This window comes from Rattus rattus, chromosome 6 (genome assembly GCF_011064425.1).
Source record: "Rattus rattus isolate New Zealand chromosome 6, Rrattus_CSIRO_v1, whole genome shotgun sequence".
Lineage (NCBI taxonomy): Eukaryota > Metazoa > Chordata > Mammalia > Rodentia > Muridae > Rattus > Rattus rattus.
Window position 1 is genome coordinate 33356631 of NC_046159.1, and position 27914 is coordinate 33384544.

At 43.9% G+C, this 27914-nt stretch overlaps 1 protein-coding gene and 1 non-coding gene across 9 annotated transcripts in view; both read right to left on the minus strand.

The window, feature by feature from the left end:
* Positions 1-3041: 3041 nt before the first annotated feature.
* LOC116904648 lies at positions 3042-3150 on the minus strand. The gene has a single exon (XR_004388351.1). It is a non-coding gene; the product is annotated as a U6 spliceosomal RNA (small nuclear RNA).
* A 15137-nt stretch (positions 3151-18287) lies between these two features.
* Positions 18288-27914, minus strand: part of Setd5 (SET domain containing 5) — a 78621-nt gene continuing 68994 nt past the window's right edge. For all 8 annotated transcript variants that reach the window (XM_032905971.1, XM_032905968.1, XM_032905973.1 and 5 more), the window contains 5 exons: positions 27037-27507; positions 23289-23587; positions 21847-21980; positions 21345-21433; positions 18288-20880 (listed from right to left, as the gene is read on the minus strand). In XM_032905971.1, coding sequence (XP_032761862.1) covers positions 20272-20880; positions 21345-21433; positions 21847-21980; positions 23289-23587; positions 27037-27507 — 1602 coding nt within the window. In that variant the 3' untranslated portion in view covers positions 18288-20271. The remainder of the gene's footprint in view (positions 20881-21344; positions 21434-21846; positions 21981-23288; positions 23588-27036; positions 27508-27914) is intronic.

Sequence of the window (27914 nt, forward strand, 5' to 3'; positions counted from 1 at the left end):
AGTCCTCCTCCAGCCTCTGGTATGAACCGAAAAGGGAAACCCTCTTCCTGGAAAGGGTGGACTCCTGGCACAAGAGGCTTCTCGGGGTCCTTGTCTGGCTCCGAGCTAGCTTTTGGGTGGAACAAGAGGTGAACAGGAGCCTGCAGCCCTCCCAGGACTCTGACTGGTCGTCCTCCAAGGACCTGTGCTGTGTGTTAGGGTAGTTCGGTGTTGTCTGCACCCCACTAGTTCTGTCTGAACGTGTCCTTGATGTTCACTGTCCAATTTGGTAACATTTCTTTTGGTCCCACCCCCTTCTGCTGCTGCTGGATTTGAGCTTCAGTGCAGGTGGAATGATGTTCAAATAAAGACACAATTTATATCACCCGTGCTGGCTGCTGCTCCTGAATCATGACCCAGGGCCTCATGGGTGGGATGCAGTCTAACCCTTCATGTGAATGGCTGTATATTCATGGAGCACTAATGTTCAGTGTGACTTAATGACAGTTTCTGTTACCATGGCATTAAGAAAATAAAACAAAACAAACAAAACAAAACAACAACAACAAACCTTTGGGCCTGGTGCTACATAGAGCTCAGAAGACTGAAGCAGGAGGATTGCAAATTCGTGGCCATACTAGACTACATGAAGAGATGTAGTCTCAAGAAAGAAAACGTGTCTGGGTATTCCCAAAGCATGACTGGCCCATGTTGCGAGCAGGAGCCGGAGTCCTGTCTGCATGTTCACTTACAGCACCATCTTTCCTCAAGCATTCTCACAGCCATGGTATTGGGACTGGAGGGATGGCTCAGCAGTGACAGACAAGGACCTGGGTTCAATTCCCAGCATCTTGGAGCATCTGCAACTCTAGTTCTAGGAGATCTGATAGCCTCCCTCTTCGTCTCCATGGGCACCAGGCATGTATGTAATATCAGCACATACATACATGCAGACAAAATGCCTTTGCACATAAAATACAAAAAAAAAAAAAAAAGGCCAGGCATGGTAGCACAGGCCTTTAATCCCAGTACTTAGGAGGGAGGAGCACGGTCTGTGAGTTTGGCAATAGCCTGGCCTATGTTTCCAGTTCCAGACCAGCCAGGGTTATATAGCGAGATTATGGTGTGAGAGGGAGAGAAAGAATGGGAGAGGGAGAGGGGGAGACCCAATAAATAAATTAATTAATTAAAAAAAAAAGTATCTCATCGCCTGAGGTGGCTGCTGGTGCTCCAGTCCCTTGGTCTATGAGCCATTTGAAGCCGCCTGGAAATGCCACAGAACTGAGTCACCTGGCACATGTGACTGAAAGAGGCTGGAAACATTAACTGTTGCCAACGCAAATGAAACCAGGGTTCTGTGACACGGCAAAAGGAGACACCAGCAGTCTGTGAACACTCTTGGTGACACAGTCTTGATTCCGCATACAGGACACTGACCATGGTCACAGTGCTCCACTCTTTTGTGAGGACTTGGGGCAGCCAGAATACCTCTTTCTAGAATAATACTTACACAAAGGGAAGAAAATCTAAGTCCACACTGAAGAGATGAGAATACCAACATTAACCACATTAAGTGGATGGTAAGGTGATTGGGGAACATGGGCAAGAGGCACAGTGACCAAATATTGCACACAAAGATTTGTCCTAAAAGTGCATCTGGATGTAGAGATGAACTGTCAAAATACACAGGCTGCTGACTTTTTGTCGGTGCTCTTAGGGGAGGGACCTAACATGGCTTCTGGTGGAATGTGTGCATCAGGATGAACGCTTACTGTGTGGGAACAAGAGACAGGCAGGCCACAATGGAAGAGAAACCACTTGAGCGACAGGTGAGTGCATTATATCCCTGGGAGACTGAAAGCAGTGTGGGGAAGGTGAAGCACAAAATGTGAGGTGTGGAAGGGTCAGGGATGAAGCTGGGGGTCAACAAAGGTCCGAAAAAGCTCAGAGTTAAGAGTAATGGAAGATTGCTTAATTATCTGGGGGAAGGTAGACCAGGGTCTACCCTGGCTGGCCTGAAACTTACTGTTTGGACCAGGTTAACTGGGAACCCAGAGGTCTGTTTGCCTCTGTCTCCCGAGTGTAGAAATTAAAGGTGTACATCACCACCTCTGACAGGAATTGTTTGTTTTTTTGAGACATGGTCCTGGTGTGTAGTTCTGGCTTGACTGAACTCAGAGCAATCTTCTGACCCGAGTTGGTGAGTGCTGGGAGCAGAGTCGAATGCCACTGTGTCCGTTACATTTCTCTCACTGTCATACCAGTGTGACCAAGGTAACTTGTAGAAGGAAGAGTTTATTTGAGGCTTCTGGCTCCAGAAGGTTGGAATACATGACGTCAGAGCAGGGCAGCTGGAGGAACCTGGAGCAGTCTCTAAGAGCTTAGAGCTTAGACTGCAAGCGGGACACAACACACTAGGAGTGACATGATTTTTTGGAAATCTTTAAACCCCCACCTCCAGTGACATAATCTGTCATCGAGGCCACAGCTCCTCCAAACAGGGACCAAGTATTCAAATACTGATGACTTAGAGGAGCTTACCCAAACCACCACAGCTGCCATGACATTCACGGAGGCATCTTAAACAGGGCTCACACTGTCAGGAAGATTACTTTGGTGTGGTGATAATGAATGGGGCCAAAGGCAATATTTTGGGAGGCTGGAGAGTTGATTCAGTGGTTAAGAGTACTGGGTGATTCTCCAGAGGACCCAGGTTCAATTCCCAGTACCCACATGGCGACTCATAACTGTCTATAATTCCAAATCCAGGGCATCTGACAAACTCAGACAGACATACATGCAGGCAAAACACAAATACACGTAAAAATAAATACAAATTTGAAAAAATAAAAATAATTAAAAAAAAAAAGGACAGTTTTTGGATTGAGAGATGGCTCTGTGGGTAAAAGTGTCTACTGTTAAGCCCAATGACCTGAGTTGGATCCCTAGGACTCATATAGCACAAGGAGAGAACCAACTCCCAAAGGTTGTAATGTGATCTTCACCTGTGTACCGACCGTGGCTATGCCCTCCCCTAGATATAGATAGATGTAAAAAAATTATAAAATATGGAATGCTTCACAAATTTGTGTGTCATACTTGCACAGATGTCATGCTGCTCTCTACATTGCTTCAAGTTTAGTAGATGTGCAGTCAAAGTTTGGATGACACAATTTAAAGAGGATAAGAGAGAGCTAGACACCTGGGGTTAAGTGAGGTCAAGGCAGTAGATCTGGGAGAGGGAGGGAGTTCATGCTCTGGAGTGGAGCTGAGGACACTTGGCAACTGGTTTTGAGATAAAAGATAACAGTGTCAGTGACATTGAGAAAGACAAGGAGTTTGAAAAAATTTTTTTTGAGGGACTAGAAAGATTTGCTAAGATGTCAGGAGACTTGTCTGATCAGTTGGTATGTGGGAGGCTCTCTTGACAGATCCGGGCCATGGGCAGCAGCACACAGGTCATAGTGGCAACCAGAGGTGTGGACGGGCCTACCCAAGGTGACTGAACAATGTAGAGAGAGCTGTCAGGGGAGGACAGAAGCCGCCTGGTGCAAAGACCGGTCAGAGGAAGAGATGCTCACAGAGAGAACAGAAGCATGCCAACTCATGAAGAACCCCAAGTGTGCTGCTGTGGAAACCAGAGATGAGCAGAGAGGTCCAGCATTAAGGGGCTGGTGACGAGACCACCAGTGAGTTGGTAGAAGCATTGGGGACAGTCAACGAGAGGTTTTTTTCAGGGCAAGAGCAGTTGGTGTTAGAGTGGAGATTATCCATCGCCTGGCAGAGAGGAAGAACTGAGTGCCGCGGGCTCCTTCATGTTCTGCTACATAGACCCATGACCCAGTCAGGGATGAGGACCAGCTTTTTACCAGGAGGATGCAACAGGGTCTCTAAATCTGTGGGTGTTTTCAAAGCTCACAGGGGTGAGGAGGACTGCGAAAGGGGCCAGCTCTGTAGGAGTGGAAGCCAGCCCAGAGTGCAGAGGTGGGAGTTGAGATGTCCTTTTGGTTAGAGTTGGAGCCCTGGCCTGATGAAGTCTATTTTCTTAGTGAAGCAAGAGGCCGGGATGCCAGTGGAGATTAGAAATGGATGCTCAAGTAGCTAAGTCTGAGTCAAGGTCTGGAAGGTGGCCATGGATCTGCCATAGTCCCAACTGACGGGAAGGAAGGCCGAGAAGGGAGCAGGTCTGCCCTGAGATCCGGAGTGGGTGTTAGACAAAGAGGGCCTGGAAAGAGGCTCATGGGAGGGGAAAATGGAGGAACGAAGGGATTAAACTCTCTCTCTCTCTCTCTCTCTTTCTCTCTCTCCTCCCCCCCCCATTTGTGTGTGTATGTGTTGTGTGTGTTGTAAGCTTTTTCAGGACAGGATTTCTGTCCTGTAACAGCCTTGGCAGTCCTGAACTTGCTCTGTAGACCAGGCTAGCCTAGAACTAACAGAGATCTGCCTGCCTCTGCCTCCTGAGTGTCTGGATTAAAGGTGTGCACCATCACCACCCGGGGACTGAGGTTTCTGTGAAACAGAAGGAAGGACAAGAAGATTGTGAGGACAGACCCCAGATGGTCATCGAATATTTCCAGGAAGACTTTGAGAGGAACCTGTAAACAGTTTCCCCCAGTTGGCCTGGAGGGCAAGGCACTACAAAGCAGTCTAAGGATGTGAAGGCTTGCTAGAGAATGAAAAAAAATAAGGTGATGAAAGGGTCTAGAGCAGGGATTCTCAACCTGTGGGTCAAGGACCCCTTTGAGCTAAAGGACTTTTTCACAGGGGTCACGTAAGACCTTTGGAAAGCACAAATATTTACCTTATGATTCATAACAGTAGCAAAATTACAGTTATGAAGTAGCAATAAAAATAATTTATCATGGAGGGGTCACTACAAATGAAATATTGCATTAAAGGGTCACACAGCACTAGGAAGGTTGAGAATCACTACGCTAAAGGAAGTAGTAAAAGACCCAGAGCCTCGGGAGGGAGGGTATTTTAATCTTGTGGACAAGATGCAACTGTCTGGGAAATTTAATGAGAGCCTGGACACAACCAGATGAGAGGGATTAAGTAGTTATTTAAATGGAACGTAAGGATGAGGTGGTGTGTGTCTTGCAATCCTATCTCTTCCCACAAGGGAGGTAGAGGCAGGAGAGTCATGAGTTCAAGGTCATCCTTGGCTAGGAGGAAGGATGAAGGAAGTAAGCCTCACCTACATGAGACCTACCCCTCCCTTCACACACACACACACACACACACACACACACACACACACACACACACACACACACACACACACACACACACACACACACACACACACACACACACACACACACACACACACACACACACACACACACACACACACACACACACACACACACACACACACACACACACACACACACACACACACACACCCACACACACACACCACACACACATGCTCACTCACACACACACACACACACACCACACACACGCACTCCACCCACCTACACACCCCCCACACACACATCCACACATACCCACACACACACACACACCCCACCCACACACACACACCACACACACCACACACACACACACCACACACACACAACACACACACACACACACACACACCACCCACCCACACACACACACACACACACACACACACACGAGCGTGCACACACATACATGCACGCACAGTCTTCAGTGGAACTGAGATCCTAATAAAGCCAATGGGTGAGATGAAGGGGGTAAGGTTTATCTATAAAGGAGAAGGGTGTTCTGAAAACATAGCAGAAAGGCCGTTGAGAGAGTGATACAGGAGAAGTGGCTGCAGGGCAAGAATGGTGTGGGGAGCCAAGATAAAAAGCACACATCCAGGGGATGGGGATTTAGCTCAGTGGTAGAGCACTTGCCTAGCAAGCGCAAGGCCCTGGGTTCGGTCCCCAGCTCCGAAAAAAAGAAAAAAAAAAAAGCACACATTCATTGAGGGAGGCCAATCCTGTGGCGAGACACATGAACTAGGGTAGGTTGATGTTGGCTGCTGGAGCCTTACCGGACAGATTCTGCCTGCAGGATTTACTGTGTGGACTGGAATGTCTTCAAATTCATTCACTCACTCAACAAAGCACTCAATGAACATTCACCCTGGTCAGGCACCTAGGCTATACCACTTGTGTGTTCATCAATCACCTCACACCAATTCCTAGTGCCCTGTCACTGATTAAGCATTACAAACGTACAAGTTAATGAGTTATAATAGACCCTTCAAAACACCATCAAAGAGAATCCCGTTAGACACCCCAGAAAAGGTTGGGTACAGATAACCACCAACTTCTTTGTGCTGTTCAAGAACGGCCTCAGCATTTTCTTCAGAGTGACTGTGGCTTGACTTGTACGGTAATCGCTTCCCCAGTATTTATGTTTCCTGTTTATGCTTCAACCGAAACTCTGAAAAATACAGCTTGTCCCTTTCAGAAATGAACTATCTTCCTCTACTTATGTGAGACCAAGTATCCAAAGTGGTCTTTGCCTGGCTTCCCTCCTGCTGGGTAATTCCTCTTATGTTTCAAAAAATATTGATAACGTGTGTTAATACCTTTGTGAGTTTCTGTGCACAAAATGTATGTAAGAGCACCAAGATGCTGGAAGAGGGCGTCAGATCCCCTGGGGCTGGAGTGACAGGCATTGAGACACCATGTGGGTGCTGGAACTGATTCCGGGTCCTTTGGAAGAGCAGTAAGTGCTCTGAATTGTTGGGCCATTTCTCCAGGCCTGATTTTTACTTTTGTCTGTCTGCTTGGTTGGTTGGTTGCTTGCTTTTTTGAAAAAGCCAGGTATGGCTATGGTGTTCTGGTTGGCCGAGAGCTCTCTGTGCAGATCAGGTAGGTGTATAATTGGCAGTGATTTTACTGCCTTTGCTTAACAACCGCTAAGATGATGGTGTTCAGTAGTATGCGAAGATTCTCTCTCTGGGTAGTTCGTTGGGTTTTCCCTTTTTTTTAAATTTTAGGCACATTGGTACCTGAACATCGATGCTTAGTCAAACTCAAACGTGTCATGTGTTTTACATTTTTTATTCTGTGTGTTTAGGTGTTTGGCTGCATGTATGTTTGTGTACCACGCGTATGTCTGGTGTCCACATAGGCCAGGACTTCAGATCCAGTGGAACTGGAGTTTACAGATGGTTGTGAGCCACAATGTGGTGCTGGGAATCAAACCCGGGTCCTCTGGGAGAGTAGCCAGTGCTCTCAACCATTGAGCCATCCCTCCAACTGCTGATATCGACATTTTAATGACTTCTCGATAGATTTTTTTTGAATCAAAAGATTATATAAATTCTGTTGTCAACATCTGCTGATACTTATTGCTAAGATCTTGAGTTCATCATGGGAATATTTCCATGAAGGAGAGCTTATACATTCTTGTAACTGCTGACATCTTCTGTACCAGTTTCAAAAACCTAAGGCTAGAAGATGATTAGAGATTACTCAGTGGTTAGAAGAGGACTAGAGGATCACTCAGTGGTTAGAAGAGGACTAGAGGGATTGCTCAGTGGTTAGAGGATGACTAGAGGGATGGCTCAGTGGTTAGAAGAGGACTAGAGGAATGGCTCAGTGGTTAGAAGAGGACTAGAGGGATTGCTCAGTGGTTAGAAGAGGACTAGAGGGATTGCTCAGTGGTTGAGAGTCCTCACTCACTACTACCGAAGGACTTGAGTTCAGTTCCTAGCTCCCACATGCCACCTCACAACTGTGGTTCTCAACCTTCCCAATGCTGAGACCCTTTAATAGTTTTTTTATGTTGTGGTGACACGTAATCCTAAAATTATTTCATTGCTACTTCATAACTATAATTTTGCTACTGTTACGAATCATAATGTAAGTATCTGATATGCAGGATATTGAATATATAATCTTCCAAAAGGCTCATGATCCACAGGTTGAGAACCTCTGGTCTACAGTCTAGGCTGGTCTCAAATTTAGTGATCCTCTTGTCTCAAGTGCTGGTGTAAGGAAGGCAGTCTGCCTCAGGATGTCCTGATATTGGTTTTCTGGGATTAAATCTACTAAGTATCTGTTCTAGTTTGCTTTCTGTTGCTGTGTTAAAACACCATGACCAAAGCAATGCAGGGGGAAAGGGTTTATTTCAACTTTTACTTTACAATTCATCACCTGGAGAAGCCAGGCAGGAACAGTAGCAGAGACCACACAGGAGTGCCACCGACTGGCTTACTTAGCTAGTTTCTGACATAGCTTAGGCCAGGGGACCTAGGTATGATATAGCTCTCAGTAGGTGGGCCCTCCTACATCAATCAGTATCTTAGTTAGGGTTTTATTGCTGTGAAGACACACCAAGGCAACTCTTATAAAGGAAAAACATTTTAATTGAGGCTGGCTTATAGTTCTAGAAGTTTAGTTCTTTATTATCATGGAGGGAAATGTTGCAGTGGTGCTAGAGAAGGTATATAGTTCTACATCTTGATCTGAAGGCAGGAGGGTGACTGAAACATTGGGTGTAGTTTGAGCATAGGAGACCTCAAAGTTCGTCCCCACAGTGACACACTTCCTCCAACAATGCCACATCTACTCTCACAAGGTCTTACCTCCTAATAGTGCCATTTCCTACAGGCCAAGCATTCAAGCACATGAATCCATGGGGGGCGGGCATACCTATTCAAATGACCACATTCCATTTCTTGGCCCACATAGGCTTGAAGCCATAACACAATGAAAAATTCATTTAGTCCAACATCAAAAGTTCCATAGACTCAACAATTTTTAAAGTCCAAAGTTCAAAGTCTATTTTAAGATTCATGCAATCTATTATCTGTTAAACAAATCTATTATCTATTAAACAAAAAAGAATAAGGAAATACTGGATCAAAGCAAGACTGAAAACTAGTTGGACAACTCCAAACTCTTCATCCACATCTGATGTCAAAATGTTCCTCAGCTCTCCAACTCCTTTCAGCTTTGTTGACTAAAACACACTTCATCTCGGGCTGGTTCCACTCCAGAGTTTTCCTCAGCAGGTATGCCATGGCTCTGGCATTTCTAACATCTTAGGGTCTCTGAGGCAGCTCAGGTTTAACTTTCACTTCATGCCATGGCCTCTCTAGGCTTCCATGCAGGGACACCCCTGCCATACAACTGGCTTCAGTAACTTTCCTTAGTTTTGCGCTGGCTGAGGCTGGAACATGGCCCCCTTGTTCAATTCCATCTTCACCAGATTTCTGGTTTCCTTCACTGCCAAAGGTTGGGTATTCTGGAACTTCCTCTGTAGACCAGGCTGACCTTGAACTCAACAGATCTGCACTCTGCCTCCTGAGTGCTGGGATTAAAAGTGTGCAGTATCACACCTGCACCTAACCTTTCTTCAATCCTTTGACACAGACTGGAAGTTTAGCTGGGTGGGGCTTGTCCTGGTCGCCACTCCCACATCTTTTCTTTAATCTACTTATCTCTTTGAACACAGGATTTAGCCACATTCTTCCTGATGCCTTTTTCATTATAGTCTTTATAAACATGACTGCTTATAACCACAGGCTGTTTTGAAATCTCTACTGCAAAGGTAAAGCAGCTACATTTTTCAACAAAATATCACAAGAATGATCTCTAGCCAACATAGTAAAATTCTTGTCCTCTGAAACTTGACTCAAGCCACACAGTTCAAATCACCCTCAGCATCATTGTTTTCTGTGTTCCTACTAGGATGGCTGGCTGAGCCTCACTTAAAACATTCAACTGCTTTTCTTCTTTCTTTTCTTCCTTAAAAGGATTTATTTTGTGTATGTGAGAACACTGTTGCTGTCTTCAAACACACCAGAACAGGGCATCAGATCCCATTACACATAGGGTTGTGAGCCACCATGTGGTTGCTGGGAATTGAACTCAGGACCTGTAAAAGAGCAGCCAATGTTCTTGACCACTGAACCACCTCTCCAACTCCTCAGCTGCTTTTTCTTAATTTCTTTCTTTCTTTTTTAAAGATTTATTTATTTATTATATATACAGTATTCTGCCGGAATACAAGCCCATATGCCAGAAGAGGGCACCAAGATCTCATTACAGGTGGTTGTGAGCTACCATGTGGTTGCTGGGAATTGAACTCAGGACCTTTTGAACAATAAGTGCTCTCAACCACTGAGCTATCTCTCCAGCCCTCAATTGCGTTTCTAATCCACAGTCCTGAAGTCTACATCCCTCAAAACGGAGGCATGGTCAAGCCTACCCTGGTATCAAATTGTCTTGTTTTGGGTTTTATTGCCACACCATGGCATGGCAACTCTATAAAGGAAGTATTTTAATTGGGGCTGGCTTATACTTTCAGAGGATTAGTCCATAACGATCATGGCGGGAAACATGATATCATGCAGGCAGATAATAGTGTTAGAGGAGTTGAGAGTTCTACATCCTGATCCAAAGGCAGGAGAAAAAGACAGTGTGCCACACTGGGTGTAGCTTGAGCATAGGAGACTAACAAAGCCCACCCCACAGCAACATACTTCTTTTAACAAGGCCACACCTACTCCAACAAGGCCATACCTCATAATAGCGCCACTCCCTAGGGGCCAAGCATTCAAACAGCTGAGTCATAGACACGGAGGCCATACCCATTCAAACCACCACTATCAGCCATCAAAGAAATGTCCAATAGACCATGCCCACAGGTCAGTCTGATGGTGGCAACTCCTCAGCTAAGGCTCCCTCTTCTCAGGTGACTCTAGTGTGTTAAGTTGACAAAAATTAATCACATATGTATTTTTTCCTAATTTGTAGCTTCAATTATCTTAGGACAGTTCTCTTCAATTGTAGCTTTTGTTGTTCTCGAGTCTCTTTGGTGCTTCTGTTCAAATGCCCAGGACACATACAATGGTATCTGTGCTAGCTATCTTTAGTACTGTCATTTAAACAAGCTTTATTTAAAGCAGTTTTAAATTCGTGGGGAAGATGATGGAAAATGGCCTTCATATTCCTAACCCAATGCAGAGCCATCCCCATCAGAGAGCTTCCTGAACAGATGTGGTGGTTGGAATATGCTTGGCTCAGGGAGTGGCCCTATTAGGAAGTGTGGCAATGTTGGAAGAAGTGTGTCACCGTTGGGGTGGGCTTTGGAGCTCTCATCCTATACTCAGGCTCTACCCATTTTGGAAGAAAGCTTGCTCCTAGCTGCCCTAGGATGCCAGTCTTTCCTGGCTGTCTTCGGATCAAAACGCAGAGCTCTCAGCTCCTTTTCCAGCACTATGTCTGCCTGTAGGCTGCCAGCCTTCCTGCCATGATGATAATGGACTAAACCTCTGAATTGTAAGCCAGCCTTGATTAAATGTTTGTCTTTATAAGGACTACTCAGCTCACGTGTTATGACTGATAAGCCTACACTAACCTTTCATTAGTACATGAAGTCAACAGTTCACGTTAGGACTTCACGTCTTACATCCCATGAATATTGAGAAAGGTGTGACACATATCCACGTGTGCATCAAACAAACAAACAAACAGTTTCACTTCCCCCAAACTACTCTCATCTCTCCCTGTCTCTCAAAACCTCATCTTTTCACTGCCAACGCACCTTTCCCAGAATATCATAGATGGAACCGTACACTGTAGCTTTTCAGATTAGCTTCTTTCACACAGTAAAATCCCAGCCCTTGGGAGCGGAAGCAGGTGGATCTCTGAGTTCAAGGCCAGCCTGCTCTACAGAATGAGTTCCAGGATATCCAGGGCTTTATAGAGAAACCTGTCTTGAAAAACAAACACATTTAAGGATCTTCTCTGCATATGACTTCTAACAGATCATGTCTTCTTCCTTGACCTTGAGGTATGATTAAGAAACTACATATTCTAAACATGTTTTACATACATATACAGTCTGAGAGTTAACACATTCATCACATTTCTTATTTATTTTTGTGGTGAGAACATTCTAGGTTCCCTCTCTAAAACAAATTCCAAGCCTCCATTTGTCTGCTGACCTCTGGCAACCACCCTTCTGCTTCTGACTTTGACTTTTAGACTCCACATGTAAGTGAATCATGCAATGCTTGTCTGTGGCTGGCTTTTTTCACTTAACATGCTGTTCTAATAGGTAGGATTTCCCATTTGAAAGACTGAACATTGCTATGATCCCTTTCCCTTTTGTATAGACCTTCACCTAGCCAACTTTATCTATTATGTTCTTTCTGATGCAAATGGAAATTTTATTTCTTCTGTGGGTTAAGTTACTGTGTAGAAATGTAACTTATGGGCTGGAAAGATGGCTCAGTGGTTAAGAGCACTGACTGTTCTTCCAGAGGTTCTGAGTTCAAATCCCAGCAAATCACAACCATCTATAATGGAATCTGATGCCCTCTTCTGGTGTGCCTGAGGACAGCAACAGTGTACTCATATAAATAAAATAATCTTAAAAGAAAACGTAACTTGTTTTTGTAAGTTGGCTTGTTTTTGTTTAGACAGGGTCTCATGTAGCCCAGGCTTGCCTCAAACTCGCTTTGTAGCTCAGGATCACTGTGAACTGTGGAACCTCCTGCTTCCCTCTCCCAATTTTTGGATCACAGGCTCATATAACTTCACCCAATTTGATTTTGTATCTTATTACTTCATTGTATTTATAAATCTTGACACCAGGCTGGAGAGATGGCTCAGGAGTTAAGAGCACTGACTGCTCTTCCAGAGGTCCTGAATTCAAATCCCAGAAACCACATGAGATCTGATGCCCTGCTCTAGTGTGTCTGAAGACAGCTACAGTGTACTTACATGTAATAAATAAATAAATCTTTAAAAAAGATTAAAAAAAAAAAACAAAAAACCCTGACACCATTTTGTTGAATCTTTAGGGGTTTCTGTATATAAGGTCAAATCACCCTCTCTGCACCAATATGTAGTCCAGGTTGGTCCACAACTCAAGATCCTTCTCCCTTAGCCTTCCAAGTGCTCAGATTATGAGTGTTTTTTGGTGTGTTTATGTTGAACATAACATAAACCCCACTTGATTGGGATGCATTATTATTCTACTAATATACTGAATCCAGCTTGCAAATGCCTCACTTGGTATGGGAAGATGATGCATTTTCCAGGAAATTGACATTATTACAAAGTAAATGCCCTCCAGAAACGAGCCTGTGTTAGCCTCCCTGGGATTTATTTTTATGTTTCTTAGTTATTCTGTATGTGCACAGTGGTACGTCACGGCTTTAGTTTCCAAGTCTCTCAGGATGTATGCTGAACACCTTTCCATACATGTTACTTGCCATGTGCATATACAGTGTCTGTTCTGATCTTTTGCCTGTTTTAGTTTTGTTTTTCGAGACAGGGTTTCTCTGTGTAGACCCAGCTGTCCTGGAACTCACTTCTTAGACCAGGCTGACCTCAAACCCAGTGATCTGCCTGTCTCTGCCTCCCCAAGTGCAGGAAATAAAGGTGTGCACCACCACTGCCTGGCTTATCTTTGCCTGTTTTTAAAGAGGGATGCTTTTTCCCTGTTTGGTTTAGGTTTCTTTGTTCATTTTGGATTAACGGCCCTTTATCAGATAGCTTTTGTAATTCTATTTTCCCATAGTTCCTTGACAATGTCTGCTTCAGAGAACATGTTTTGTGAAGTCCATCTTGACAGTCATTTTTTTCAGGGTTCACATCACTTACTGATTTAAAGCTACCTTTAGATCGGAGAGATGATTCAGTGGGTTTAGGCACTTGCTGCCTACTCTGATGATCTCAGGTCGATCCTGGGGATCCACACGGTGGAAGGAGGGAACCGACTTTTGCCAACTCATCTTCTGACCTCCACATGTGCACAGCGGACATACATGGACATACATGTGTGCACACACACAGCAGAGAGAAATGTGGAAAATAGCCACAGTTATGTAAGGTTTCCCGATCTCCTGTTTCCACCTCCGCAGTGTGAGCTTTGCAGGTGTGCGCCCCCATACCCAGCTCTCCTCTTTTTAGATGGATGCAGTTATCGCAGAACCATTTGGTGAGACGACTGCCTCTTCTTTGCTTTACATCTTTTTAAAGGTCAGACGAGCATACTCGTGATGACTTCTGGCTTCTGTCCTGTTCAGTGATCAATCTGCCAACTGTTTCATACTATCTCATACCAACGAACGCCATCATTTTTATAGGTGATAAAGTTAGGTTGTAGATGGCCAGAAATAACCTGCCGGAGCCTAACTTAGACTGCACTGATTAATCTATAGGATAGAAAAACTGCCATCTCCACCACACTCTGCCGCTCTACCACTGTACACAACACACCTCATCCCACCAGTACCTGAGTTCTTTGATTTCTTTACCTGTATCTTATGATCCCATGGATCTTCTATCTCCTAGTCGGACTTCTACCTACACATTTAATTTTATAAAAGAATGTAATTTAAGTGTATAGGTGATATTCTCCAAGACCTTCAGTGAAGTTCTTGAAGTTACAGATGATACTGGATATCCAGATGCTCCTCAAGTTAGGAGAGCTTAACTTAGGGCTTTAACTTCACAACATTAAACAACTATCCCATTCTTCATTTTCAGACAGCATTAAATTACACTAGGCAGGGGTTGGGGATTTAGCTCAGCGGTAGAGCGCTTGCTTAGCAAGCGCAAGGCCCTGGGTTCGGTCCCCAGCTCTGAAAAAAAGAAAAAAGAAAAAAAAATTACACTAGGCACCTGACACTTAAGGCTAATGTAAACATTCTGAGAAGGGCTATGGTAGGTTAGGGTGACCTATGATGATCATTTGGTTAAGGGTATTAATAACATTTGACTTACACTATTTTCAACTTATATGTATGGGAAATTTCCCTGCATGCTCTTTCTGTGTACTGCAGACTTGAAATACCCACAGAGGCCAGAAGAGGACGTCAGACTGCCTGGGAGTTACAAATGGTTATGTGTCACTGCCCAAGTGCTAAGAATTGAACTGGGGTCCCTTAGAAGAGAAGTGCTCTTAACCTCTGAGCTGTTACTCCTTTTAATAGAAGTTAAGTTTGCTTACACTTGGAGAAAGGAGGCATGATATGACAAGATTTCCTCTCAAATTTGGGGGTACTCTCCTTTTTGGAATGTGTGTAAAGAATTTATAAAATATACAGCCTGAAAATCTGAGTAGTGGGAAAGGCAGCAGCAGGGTGATTTCTAGTAACAGTTTGGGCTCACAGTTTCCACATTTTCCTTGGTAGCAGTAAAATTTCCAAAAAAAAGAGATGGATATTTCTAAATTTTAATTTAAAAATTAGAAATGTGGGTTGGGGATTTAGCTCAGTGGTAGAGCGCTTGCCTAGTGAGCACAAGGTCCTGGGTTCGGTCCCCAGTTCCGAAGAAACAAGAAAAAAACAAAACAAACAAAAAATTAGAAATGTGAATCCTCATTACATGTTACTAAAATGTCCATGATGACCGATGACATGGGCAGTAGGCTAGGCCAGTGTCAGGAATGTGTGGCTCCGCCATGAGACTAGCTTACACCATTAATATTGCTCAGCTTTGGGACTGGAGAGGTGGCTCAGCCAATAAGAGCCCGGGCTGCTCTTGAGGATCAGAGTTCAATTCCAAACACACACATGGTAGCTCACAACTGTCTGTAACTCCAGTTCTAAGTGATCCTGTCCTCTTTTGGTCAGCACACACAGAACAGGGACACACGCTCACACACGCATGCACAGATATTTAAAGCTCAGCTTCAACTTTTACCATGAGAAACAGGGCATCCGGTAACACAGCTGGCACTCGATAACAGCAGATACACCAATTGCCAATAAGAAGTTAACTGTTCTTCCTTCTGATTGTGCATACAGAAGGTAAGCTGTCAATGATTTAGTAAAAACACCTTTCATGTCTGTTAGGAAACACATTTATTCACAACAGAAGACATGAAGCATGCCTCAACATTGCATTTCAGGTCTCATTTTCACCTTCCAGGGTCTGGCCTGATTTTTTCACAAAATTATGATAAATGCTACAATGAACGCTTGTTTTAAAGAGAGAACAATAACTTATTTTCCTCTTCCCTGAGGCAGAATTAAGTGGTGGATTGTGACAGGTTATTTTATATATTCCTTGAACATCCACTCCAAGATACCCTAGGAATCCTTAGCTTCTAAGTACTTTAGAAACAATACGGTTACCATGTTTGAATATCTTACACATCAAAACACAGCTGGTTAGAGGCACTGAGTAAACTTCTGCCAATCAAATCCACTGCCAATTTCCTGCTGTGTAACTGCAATTTACACAGCAGTACCTGATTTCAGGTACTTCTTTATCTCTAGCACTGACAACTTAACAGGTGAGGGTTCTCTAGAGTATCAGGGTTATAGGATGAACCTCTTATAGAAAGAAAGGGAATTTATTAAAATGACTTACGGATAAAGTCCAGCTAACCAACAGAAAGTCCAAGAATCCAGTAGTTGCACACTCCACATGGCTGGATGTCTCAGCAGGTCTTCAGTGTACTCTGGACTCTTGAAGAAGTAGGCTCTAATGTCAGTCAAAGAATGGATCTGCTAGCAAGGCAAGGGCAAGTAGGCAAAGAACAAAGCTACCTTCTTCTATATCCTTACAAGCTTCTGGCAGAATGTGTTGCTCGTATTAAAGATTAAAGGTATGTCTTCCTGCCTTAAGTTCCAGATTGAAGACATGCCAATTAGAAGGTGTTCCTTCCTACCTCAAAGATCTGGATTAGAAGTAGATATTCCTTCTTCAAAATAAAAGCCTCTCACAAGTGTGCCCTCCAATTTTGGATTTAGATAATCCCAGATGTAGCTAGGCTGACAACCAAGACTAGCCATCACTACAGCCACTGCACTGTTCGCTCAGACAGCTGCTATTGTCTGGAAACTGTTTTCTCAGTCTATTACTTTTTCCCTTGACAGGATCAAGACAGTCTTAGCGAGTCACTGTAAGAAAACAACAACCAGTCTAACATACTGGTAGATCATGCCACTTCTCCCCACGGCTGGGAATATGGACCCTCATTTAGGGACCATAGGCTACAATCTACAAACCACATCTGATTTGCCACATACCTGTTTCTAGAAGTGCTGGTCACATACTGTTTACAGTTCCCAAGAGCTGAGTAAGGTAACAAATGCCACGGCTTCCCCCATCTGCTCTAGTCCACCAGTAACTGGACTTCCAGCCAGCCCCTTTGCAGCTCCATCTCAATTAACCTTTCCTGATGGAGCTTACACTTTCTGAAGGAAGTGGCATTACTAGAGTCCCCACTCCCCAGACAGTAAGGTCTCAAGTTTCAGTGTCAACTCCTTGGAGACTTTTCCTGACCTAACAAACAAGCATGGCCCTTTCAACCACAGTGACCTGTCCAGAAAACACTGACTGAGGTGGTTTCTAATGGGGAGAAAGTACATACCTTAAATCACCTAGTTTTTTTGGCTCTGTAGTATGATATTGTGGTTTACAAGTGTGTTGTAGGCCTCACAGATAGCTATCCCAGGACACATGTAGCACGCAGGGGCTTGGACGATCCTAGCTTTGTTAGCACCATCTAATAGCAGTCAGTAGCCAGAATGCTTTCCTTTCTTCTATTTGGCCTAATCACGGTCCTGACCAAGGTCACAGAGCTGCTTCCCAGCCAGTTTCACCTGGTATTATTGGCCTTGATACTTACCATTGAAGACAAGTGTTGTCTCTTTTTCATGCAGACTCAGTGTCAGGGGATTGCTTGTTTGTCCTGGGGTGCTTTTCCGAGGTATTTGGGGGTGCTTCAGTGTCTTGGGCTGCTGAGAGGCAGGTGACAAGTGGTGACAGTTGGCTTATTTAGACTGGGGTGTCCTCCAGTGATATGCACTTAGTTCCAAAGCTGCTGTTGGGGTTTGGAAAGAGTGGGTGCTTCCACCTAATGCTTTTGGTGTCACCATGGTAAAAACAAGTGTAATAAACTCGAAGTGTATATTAAAATTACACACTAGTGTTTCTCTCTCCCCTACACATAAGTTCTAGGAGAGAAAAGACCTTGCTTTGTTCAGACACATTTCCATTTTAATCAGCATGATATCCCTTTACCACGAATAATGGCTGGCATTGCCTTTAAATGAGAAACACCAATGTATAGCTGCTGAGTAAATTACAAACACCAGGACACTATTTCAAGTCAAGTCAGCTTCCAGAGGTGTGTTCTAACAGTGCAGGTTTGCATCAACACTGGCCTGGTGTCAATCACAATGGCCAGAGGAGGGAAGACAAGTCGGGATTTCTGGTCCCATTCTAGGCAGAACTCCACTAACAGCAACCCAGGACAAGGATCCACCCTGTCTTTGTAAAGCAGGGAAAGTGATGTTGCAGAACTGAACAAATACATTCTTAACATTATGATGATTATGGTTAAGAATTTTATTATCAAAATTATTACATCTCTTGTGAAAGTTCAAATGTTACAGCAAGGTGTAAACACTCCACTTGAGGAAGAAGCGATGCTCCTTCCCTTCCAAGAGCCCCCCTCCCCCCACCCTCCCCCCCAGAGGTCTGGTCTTGACAGCACCCTGCCCACACAGAGTGGCTGGGGTCTCTGCACGTGCCAGGCAGGGTGAGGGCCGCCTGCCCGCTGGCCTCTCCCTTTGGCTTTTAGCCAATGGGAGAATGCAAACCCCAGCCCAAATGGAGAGACATTTACATACGTTTTATATAATATACAAAGAAACCGGCATCCCAGGCAACATGATTTCCACTCCCAATGCTCTCCCAGACTGATGGGTTTGTAGGGAAAACAACAAAAGTACTATGCTGAAGGTTCAGCATTAAAAACAAATAAAAACAAATAAAACCAAAACAAAAAAAAAATTCTCCCCTCATTTGAGCAAACACCTGATTTCAATTTTGAAAAGTGAAATTTTGTAACAGTCACACACAAAGAGAGAAGACTGTGCATATGATAGTTGTAGGTCAGGGCAGAAAAGAAGGAGATGAAAGAATCTAGGGAATGGGAAGAAAACAATTAGAGGTAAGGAGGGAGACTCACAGTATATCTTGTCCAAAAGAAGTACGGTCCACTGCAGCACCAGGGATCACACTGTCATACACTCACTACCCTACCATGGTTATAGCTGAATACAAAATTAGATAAATAAAAACACGCCAGGTATTACAGTAAACAAGTGAAAGAAATAAGCTGGCAACCATATGGAATTTAAAAAGATTGTGTACCCCACCTGGGCTGGCTTCAGGGCTCCTCCAGGGGTGTACAACAGGCACAATGCACTGATGGGGAGAAGCCAGTCTGCTCTTTGTCTCTCATACAGAACAGTGTTAGGGGTATGGGTGACTTGTTAACTCTCTCACCTGCCCACTGTCATATAAGCATCCCCCATAGAAACGTGGGGCAGGCCCCACACACAATCACAGCCCTGTCGGTGCCACTCCGCAACCCTATCTGTCCCATTCTTACCCTGCAGTCATGAGTGCATGCTTTTCAGTCATGGAGGCCACCCTGCTCTTAGGACAGCAACTCCTGATTAACTGGGAATAGGAAAATTAAAATCCAAAGATTACCCAGACCACTGGATGCTTCCTAAAGTGGCCTGCCTCACTTCTCTACTTACTTCACAGGGTAATCACTAAGCTGTGAAACAACTTGGAAAGGAGGAGTGGATGGTAACAGCTGGAGCCCAGTCCATCCCAAATCTGCTCCCAAATACCCAGGAGCTCCTCCTCTCAGAGAGCCAGGCAAGCCTCAGTCAGAGTAGGCACCCAGCATTCCTCACCCTGCCCATTTCCTGGTGGCTATAAGACAAAGGTAGGGCACACTCCAGGTGGATACACCTTGACCATGCATCTGTTTTAGGAATGGTTGTCTCACAGTGGACATTTACATACCTACCTTTTTTTTTTCTTAAGTGCATAAAACCCTAACACTACTCGGATGGCTTGGGGCTTTAAGATTGGCTCTTCCCACTTTTTTCTTTTGAAAAGAAAAAAAAAATTATTATTTTTTTATTGAAAAAGATGTCCTTACTGCACAAGTGACTACAGGCTACAGGCAAGGATGGGAGACATAGGCTTCAACACAAGTCATTGCACTTAGAACCGTCGTTACTAACCGAAACACCATCTGCTTGTTAACAATGTACCCTTAACAGCAGGGAGAAACTTCTTCATAGTCTCTGCTTCAGACAAGATTTACATCTTTCTCCAAGGCCAGAGGCCAGTCATGACCACAAGTCTCATTTCTTGCTGACCAGACCCATTCCTCTGGCACCTTGTACCCCTCTTCCCCAGCAATATGCTCGGCCTTGATTCCAGAGGCAGCTGGAAGGAAGCAGCTATGGGCCCATTAAGTTCAGTTTGCCCATATCCAGAAGCCCTAGGAAAGTCCTGTCTGAGTCTTGACTCCTGACCCTTGCAATGGCTGGAGTCGGTACTGGTGTACACCCCCACTCCCACGATGTGGGTAGTGCTGTGAACTGGAAACCGCAGATACCCTGGAGGCCTGGTAGGCAGCTGACTGCCCAGCACTGGGCAGACTGATAGTCCGTAAGTCTGATGGCAATGACGACCTAGAGTTCTGAGGAAAGGAGGTGGAACTCAGAGTTCCTGTGCTGGACTGAGAAACCGAGTCTGAGGTCGGTGAGTCTGAGGGGCCCTGTGGGGTAGGGCTAGCAGCACTCGAAGAACAACTCCTCCTTGGAAGATTGCTGCCAGTGCTGTTTCCAGAATGCGGCTGGCTGCTGTAATACCCTGGAGTCCCCGTAAATGGGGCCAACGAGTCTGTAGACACAGGGTGGGCAGGGCTGGGGTAGGACGTGGAAGAGAGGGATGATTCCGAAGAACCATGAGAGGGAGGGTTTCCAGGTCTCAGTGCAGTAGTTCGATAACTGTATCCTGGAGATTGGGTGGGATGTCCTCTAAAGGGGGACGAACTCTGCTGAAGGAGGCTTTGTGATTCTGTCCTCGGACTGTCACACTGCAGGAGCTTAACAGAGTTGGGAGGAAAGCATAAGGAGGTTAATTCTTGTCCCTTCAATAACTTGAAGTGCTCGTAACATTCTACTTTGACTCTGAACATTAGCATGTATGTACTGTAACAGTAACATGGAGGACAGAGGATAACCAGTAGGAAAACATTCTTTCCTTCCACTGTGTGGGTTCTGGGGATTAAACTCAGGTCATCAGGCTTGATAGCAACTGCCTTTACTCACTGAGCCATCTCATTAGCCTGCTCCTCCCCCAAACATTTTAATGGGTGCCAGAAGCAGTACCAAATGGCAGTCTCTGATTAACGCATTTGCTTTACTGAGATCCCTGAGGTAAGCAGATGACTCACAGGGCTGCACTACGCACATGTTAGCAGCTGACAGTGTTATCACGACTAGGCAACACAGCATCTAAACTCCACAGGCACTTCTCTCTCTAGAGCCCAGAAGTTTCTTGACTTACCTGGTAGCTATATCTGGATGGGCTGTAAACAGTTGCTCCTTTAGAGAGTGCTGAGCTTAATGGCTCTGGGCCTTCTCCATCTGCAGAGTCTGGAAGGCATTATAAGAGTTAACTTGACTTCTTAGAATACATAGGAAATATATATCATTCAGTCAAATCATCAATACATGCTGATCTCTGTGAAAAAATGAGCGCAGCATGCCAGAAGGGCAAAGTAAGTGGTTAATTATGCGCTAAATTTTAAATGCCTCATCTTATTCTCGTCTCCTTCTTTCTCTTCATCCTTCATGAAGGTGGAGCTCCGCAACATTGGAGATGAGAGTTACAGAAAAGTATCCCTTGGGAAGAGAGCAGACAAAGAGCAAGCAATGCTAGATCTTGTGTATACTGTAGCCCAAAGAGTAACACTGAACTGGAAGCTAGCATAAAGCAGAACCCAAGTATGTCAGAAACTGATTCACTTTATCCCAACATTTGCTGTGAACTGCAGACCTTCACTCACCTGACTCTTTCTCTGTGATGTTGCTCTCCCACGTGGGAGATGGCTCTCCCTTTTGGGCAACTCTCACACTGCTTCGAAGAACCTTAGGGATGCTACCTCCTTCTCGGAGTCGTTCAACTGATGTAGGAACCATCCTGCAAAGGTACCAGAGTGTAAGTTTAAGCCACGGCAATAGAGGGCCAAGAGTCTGAAACAAATAACCATGATAAACATGGTGCAGCACAGACTCTTAAACCATCCTCACATTATTTTCTTCAGGACCTACTGAAAACAAGGCATTACCTCTGCTTCAAACTAGGTAATGTGTACAAGGAGGGGCAGTGAGAAAGCAATCTGGGAAAAGTAGAATAAAGATATTAACTTCTTTTAAACTCTCTTTGAATGTGAAATTCTTCCTCTGAAGATTTTTAGACTTTAGGATTTTTATATATGAGCCTACAATGGCCATTCTTTTTTTTTTTTTCCCCCCCGGAGCTGGGGACCGAACCCAGGGCCTTGCGCCTCCTAGGCAAGCGCTCTACCACTGAGCCAAATCCCCAACCCCCTAGGATTTTTAGAGATTAATAAATATAATACTTTGGGACCTGTGTCTTCTTCCCCAGGGTCACTGTAAGATCCCATGCTCGAGGATCCCTGGAGCTTACTGGCTCTGGATTAATCAATGAGCTCCAGGTTCAGTGAGAGATCCTGTCTCATAAAATAAGGTGGGCTTGAGGCTCCAAATGTATAGTTATCCCACCTCTGAAAAAAGAACAGAATGAGTGCTGTACCCCTAGCTGTGATACATATGTATAATCCTAGCACTCAGAAAGCAGAGGCAGGTGGATCAAAGAGTTCAAGGCCAGTTTGGGCTACAGAGACCTTGCTTCAAAAATTACAAAAGAAAAAACAAAGCAAAACCATCTCATTCAATCCTGAGAATTTGTCATGAATAGTGCTGATTTTTCCTATCTTCTAAACTAGACAAGTCTTTTCAGAGCATCTTGCTGCTCTGTATATACTAGCAGCATGGGACAGTTCCTTTTGAATTAGAGGAGCCTAGACTTGGCAAGATGGCTCAGTGGTAAAGGTCAAGTCTAAAGATCCGAGTTCAATCTCCAGAACCAACATAGTGGCAGGGAAGAACTGATTCCTTTGAGTGTTCTCAACCTCCATATGCATGTATGAGTGACCAAGGGCGGGGTGATGGTGGTGAGGCTAATTTGACTGGACTGTTTACTTACCTTTCATCTAAATTAAACAGCATATGGACACTCAAAACTTCACAGTTCAGTAAGACTCTGAAGGGTGAGAATGTGGTTTATACTAACTAGCTGAACAGGACAGATTGCCTGCCTGTCTCAGATAAGTGCTCCAGAAGTTTTAGGTAAAACTGGAAATGAATGTATAACTTCCTACCTGAATTTAATTATAAATTAAATTATAATTAAATATAAACTTACCATCTACTGCTGATGTTTTCTTGAGGTCTGCAGTGAGAGGAAGAAGTGCCCCTGGAATCTGATGGGCTTACCGCCTCCAAATGTGATGTAGAGGAATGAGACGGGGAAAACTTTTTGTGAGGGGATGAGGGGGTTCGGGCTGAGGATCCCTGCACACCATGGGCACCAGTGTCAGAAACAGAGTTACTGCTGCCTTGCCCAGCTCCTGAAGACTTGCTTTTGCTCTGTGAAGAGTCACTTCCCCCACCAGAATTCTCCTTAGCTTCTTGCTTCCTTTTGCGGTACTCTAGCAAGGACACCTAGATGGGAAAAACAAACAGTATCATTAGTGACTGGCTTACGACCAAAAGAAAAGATGGAGTCCAGGGTAAAGCAGTAGCAAGACATGCAAACAAAGCAGGCATTAACTATGACAACCTTTAATGTATTTTAAAACTCTCTGTCTGCGCATGCTGAATGCAGGTGCCTGAGTTGGAATACTCCCAGAGTTAGAGCTACAGGCAACTGTGAACCATCTGACGTGGGTATTGGGAACTGAACTCTGATCCTCTGTATCAGCAGTATGTCCTCTTAATTACTGAGGGGTCTTTCCAGTCCATATAGAACAACCTTTTTCAGGTATAAAAGGGATCTGAGCAGTGCTACAGACTTAAGCCAATCAGAAAGTAGTGAGGACAAAAGAATATTCTAAACATTATTTTTGAACAACGGTGCTCAAACAGAGTATATCATTTACTTTCTTCAGAGAAACTTGTGAGATTACTATGGGGGCATCTATAAGAAGTAGGGAAGAAAAACAGAATGCTTTTGTATCCTGTAAAAAAGTTCTTGTCCTTAGAAACACACTCCATCAAGAACAAACAAAAATAAACCATAATAAACAAGGTTCCACCAAGAAGAAAAAGCCAGTATTTCAGGGTTCTTCATAATATTCAAATTTTGAAGACATACAATGGGATTTAAGACTATCTGTATTACCCATAAGGGAATAGAGGTATTAAAGAACTAAAGAAAGAAGAAATTATTTTTGTTGATATACTTCAGCAACGCGTCTATAACCTGGAAATTTTTTCCCAATCCTCAAACCACCTTCTAATATATACTAATTTTTTTCCTGCTATCACAAAAGACCCTTTTCCTATCCATTCACTACTGTATTCTATTGCCAATTAAACCTATTGTAGAACCATGTTTTTTGGTTAATCTGTAGATTATATTATTCATTCCTTTTTGTGAGACAGGATCTTATTAGCTCAGGCAGGCATTGGACTTAGGATCTTCCTACCCCAGTCTCCCAGGTCCTGATATCACAGGTATATGATATCAGATATCTGCTTTAGCTAAAATTAGTTTTAATTAAAATTTAATTAAAAAACAAAACCCACTTATTAATTATTATATGTAGGTCAAAGGACAACCTGGGGAAATGGTGCTTCCCTCTTACTGTGTGTCTTTGGGATCAAACTCAGATTTCTCAGGCTTGAGAGTATGACCTTATTCACCCACATGTCTGTGCTTCCAGAGGGGGAAGAGGACATGGGCTGCCCCAGAGCTGGAGTTTTTGGTGTTTGTGAGCTGCCACACATAGGTGTTAGGCCATGGCAGAGCAGTACGTGCTCTTACATGCAGAGCATCTCTCCAGACATCCAGTCCTTAGCTTTTTTTTTGTTAACATTTAGTACAAAAATCTGGCATATCACAGGTGCCCAAATATTTTAGAAATATTTCAGAAACAAATTCTAACTTCAACAAATAAAACCAGAAATGAAAATTGTATTTGTCATGTTATGTATTTTCAGTTAGTAACTGTTCTCTTAATCACTGAGGGGTCTTTCCAGTTACTTTTCACATGTAAGGTTTTGAGCCCCCATCATCATCCCTATTGTGTGATAGTGTTTCCTTTCCTATCCAAGGTGCTTTTAATTTGTGCCTAAGTGTAAAATATCACAAAAACAGCAGTAAATAATTTTGTGTGTGCATTTTTACATATAATCTTGGAGAACTTAATAAACTTGGATAATGAACATTGTGCAATTGAAATAAAGTCACAAGCCTCTATTTCAATGAGTATATAGCTAGTTTCTCTGTGAAACTGTCAATACACAGTATACTCAGCCTTGGTAAGTCCTAACAATAAATACATCCAAGTCACTATGAATTGAACCCAAAATAGTCCCCAAACAATAATATGTAAGGGATGGGGGGGGGAGTAGAGGGAAGCAGCTGTTAGGTTTTGTGATTTTTAGAAGAGGCATTAGAAGAGGCATTACTTATAAGCCTCAGGCCATGACAAGCTCTCTAAGGCCTGATCTACCCCACTGCTCTCTGCACCTGCTTCCTGGTTCTCCCTGACATTCTAGCTGTAGTCAACTGTCAGTACCCATCTGCATCCCAGTGCAGTGTCACAGACTGACTGTACAGTAACATCTTCCTCTAGATCTGTTGGCTGATTCCTACTCACTGTTTGCAATGTGGTTAAACCTGCCTGCCACCTCTCAATTTCTTTCCCTCATATAAGCTAAATAAAAGACTTCCTGTTCATTCTTTAAACTATCCTTGTTAAGATGTGAACAACTCCTTTGGAGCAACTACCACTATTGTAATTCAGAATTTACTAATGGTATTTTCTAGTGATTCTGCTCTATTAGAGGCAATCTAATCTAGCATTTAATATTAACAACTAGATTGTGTAACCTGGAATTAGAATCAGGATAGTACCCTTGCTCCTTTGTTTATTTGCTGTTGTTCAACAAGTTATTTAACTAGCTTTAGTTTTCTCATGTGTAAGATGGGAAATCCCCTAATTGTACAACCACTGTGATTACAAAATTAATTACTGAAACAAAACATGGGTTCTTATGTGGCTTGTGTTGGCAGGCACCCATGAAGGCCAGAGAGGGTATCAGATGCCCTGGAGCTGGAGTTACAAGCAGTGGTAAACCACCTCACAGGTGCTGGAAACTCAACTTGAGTCTTTTGGAAGAACAGTACATGCTCTTAACTGCTGACCCAGCTCTTTAGCATCTGGCATAGAACTTCTCAATCCTCCTGTCTCAACTTCACAAATGGGTGCGGGGACTACAGATGTGAAGAACTACATCTGTCTGAGAAAATACATCTGATGGTCTTAAAGCTATGTCCAAACTGAGTTCTATGATTAACACAGCTTTCAGTATTCTTCCAGTGTGCTAGCCTTTCAGTTGCATACAACAGTTACGTAAAATTTGCTGTGTTTAAAAAGCCTGGGATGGCTTTAGTTTTCTGATCCCACTTGAACCTCCAGAATGCTAGGTTCATAGACATGTGCCCTAGGCCAGGTTGGATATTTGCTGTACTTATATTTGGGATGCTGGAGATGGAGACGGAGGTCTTACTCATGCTACACAAGTACTCTTTACTGACTACGCTTCAGTCCTGTTGGCTACTCACAACACTTACCAGTTATACTAATAGAGTCTATTCAATTGATAAAGGCTGTGGCTGCCAAGACCGATGACTTGAGTTCAATCCCAGGACCCACATGGTGGAAGCAAAGAATTGATTCCCACAAGTAATCTTCTGACTTCTATATATCTGCCTTTGGCATGGTCATGCCCCCCACTGCCATGAACCAAAGAAGTAAATGTAATTAAATAAAACTAATTTTCACAGGTCATAGCAAAGAGTAGGACAAGTGTTATGCACTGGGGTTTAGAAAGTTCTGAATTATCTGACTAATATTCTTTAAAAGAATAACATGAATACTTACCTTTTTCCTTTGTGGTGGGTTCTGAGGAGCAGATGGGACTCCTTCACAGGTCCTTTCACCACCAGGTGACATGGATCCCCGAGAGAGGTCTTTCATAAAGCCATGTTCATATCTGCTAGAAAAGCCTTCTGCAGGGGAACAATATCCTCCATCTAAATGTAAAGGCTTCCGGTCCCCCACCAAGGGAGACCCTCTATACAGTCCATCTGCTCGAGGCATAGCGTTCAAAGGGGAGTAGGCGTACATCAAATTGAACTCTGTCCTAAACGCCTGGTCTGAGTTTCTCAGCAAGGTCTGAGGACCATCTCCACTCCTGCTTGGGAAGCCAGCCTCGGAGGTGGGAGCAACGGAGGGATGAGAAGCCAGGTCAGGATGACTGCAGTTGAGCAGAGAGGGCCTATCACCACAGCTGTGAGTGCTGGAGTCTGGGTATCCCACTTTTGTCAAATCTAGGTCTTTTCGGTGACAAAGCTGAAAGAATAAAAATCAACAGAGATATGGGACGTGGTAGAAAGAAAAAGGGCATCAGGCAACTGTGCAAATATGGCTACTCTGTTCAGCCTCCATCAGGCTACTGGTCATCTGACAGCATACTTGGGGGCTCGTAGTGTAGCTAGGGGCATATCTTGAGTGCCAAGCATAAACGCTACAGAAAGGACTTAAGTTGCTGGCTTCTGATGTTTTATATTATTAAATTAGTGTCAATGGAAGGTGTGAGGGAAGATGGAGAAAAGCAGGAGGTAGTTGAACAGCAAAGCATTCTCGGTAGTAGTAGCATTAAAGGTTGCAACCAATCCATTTCTCATTCACTTTTACCTTGAATTATATTTCTCATGGAACTTTCTGTCCAATTCTTTCTGTCCTCTGCTATCTATCAA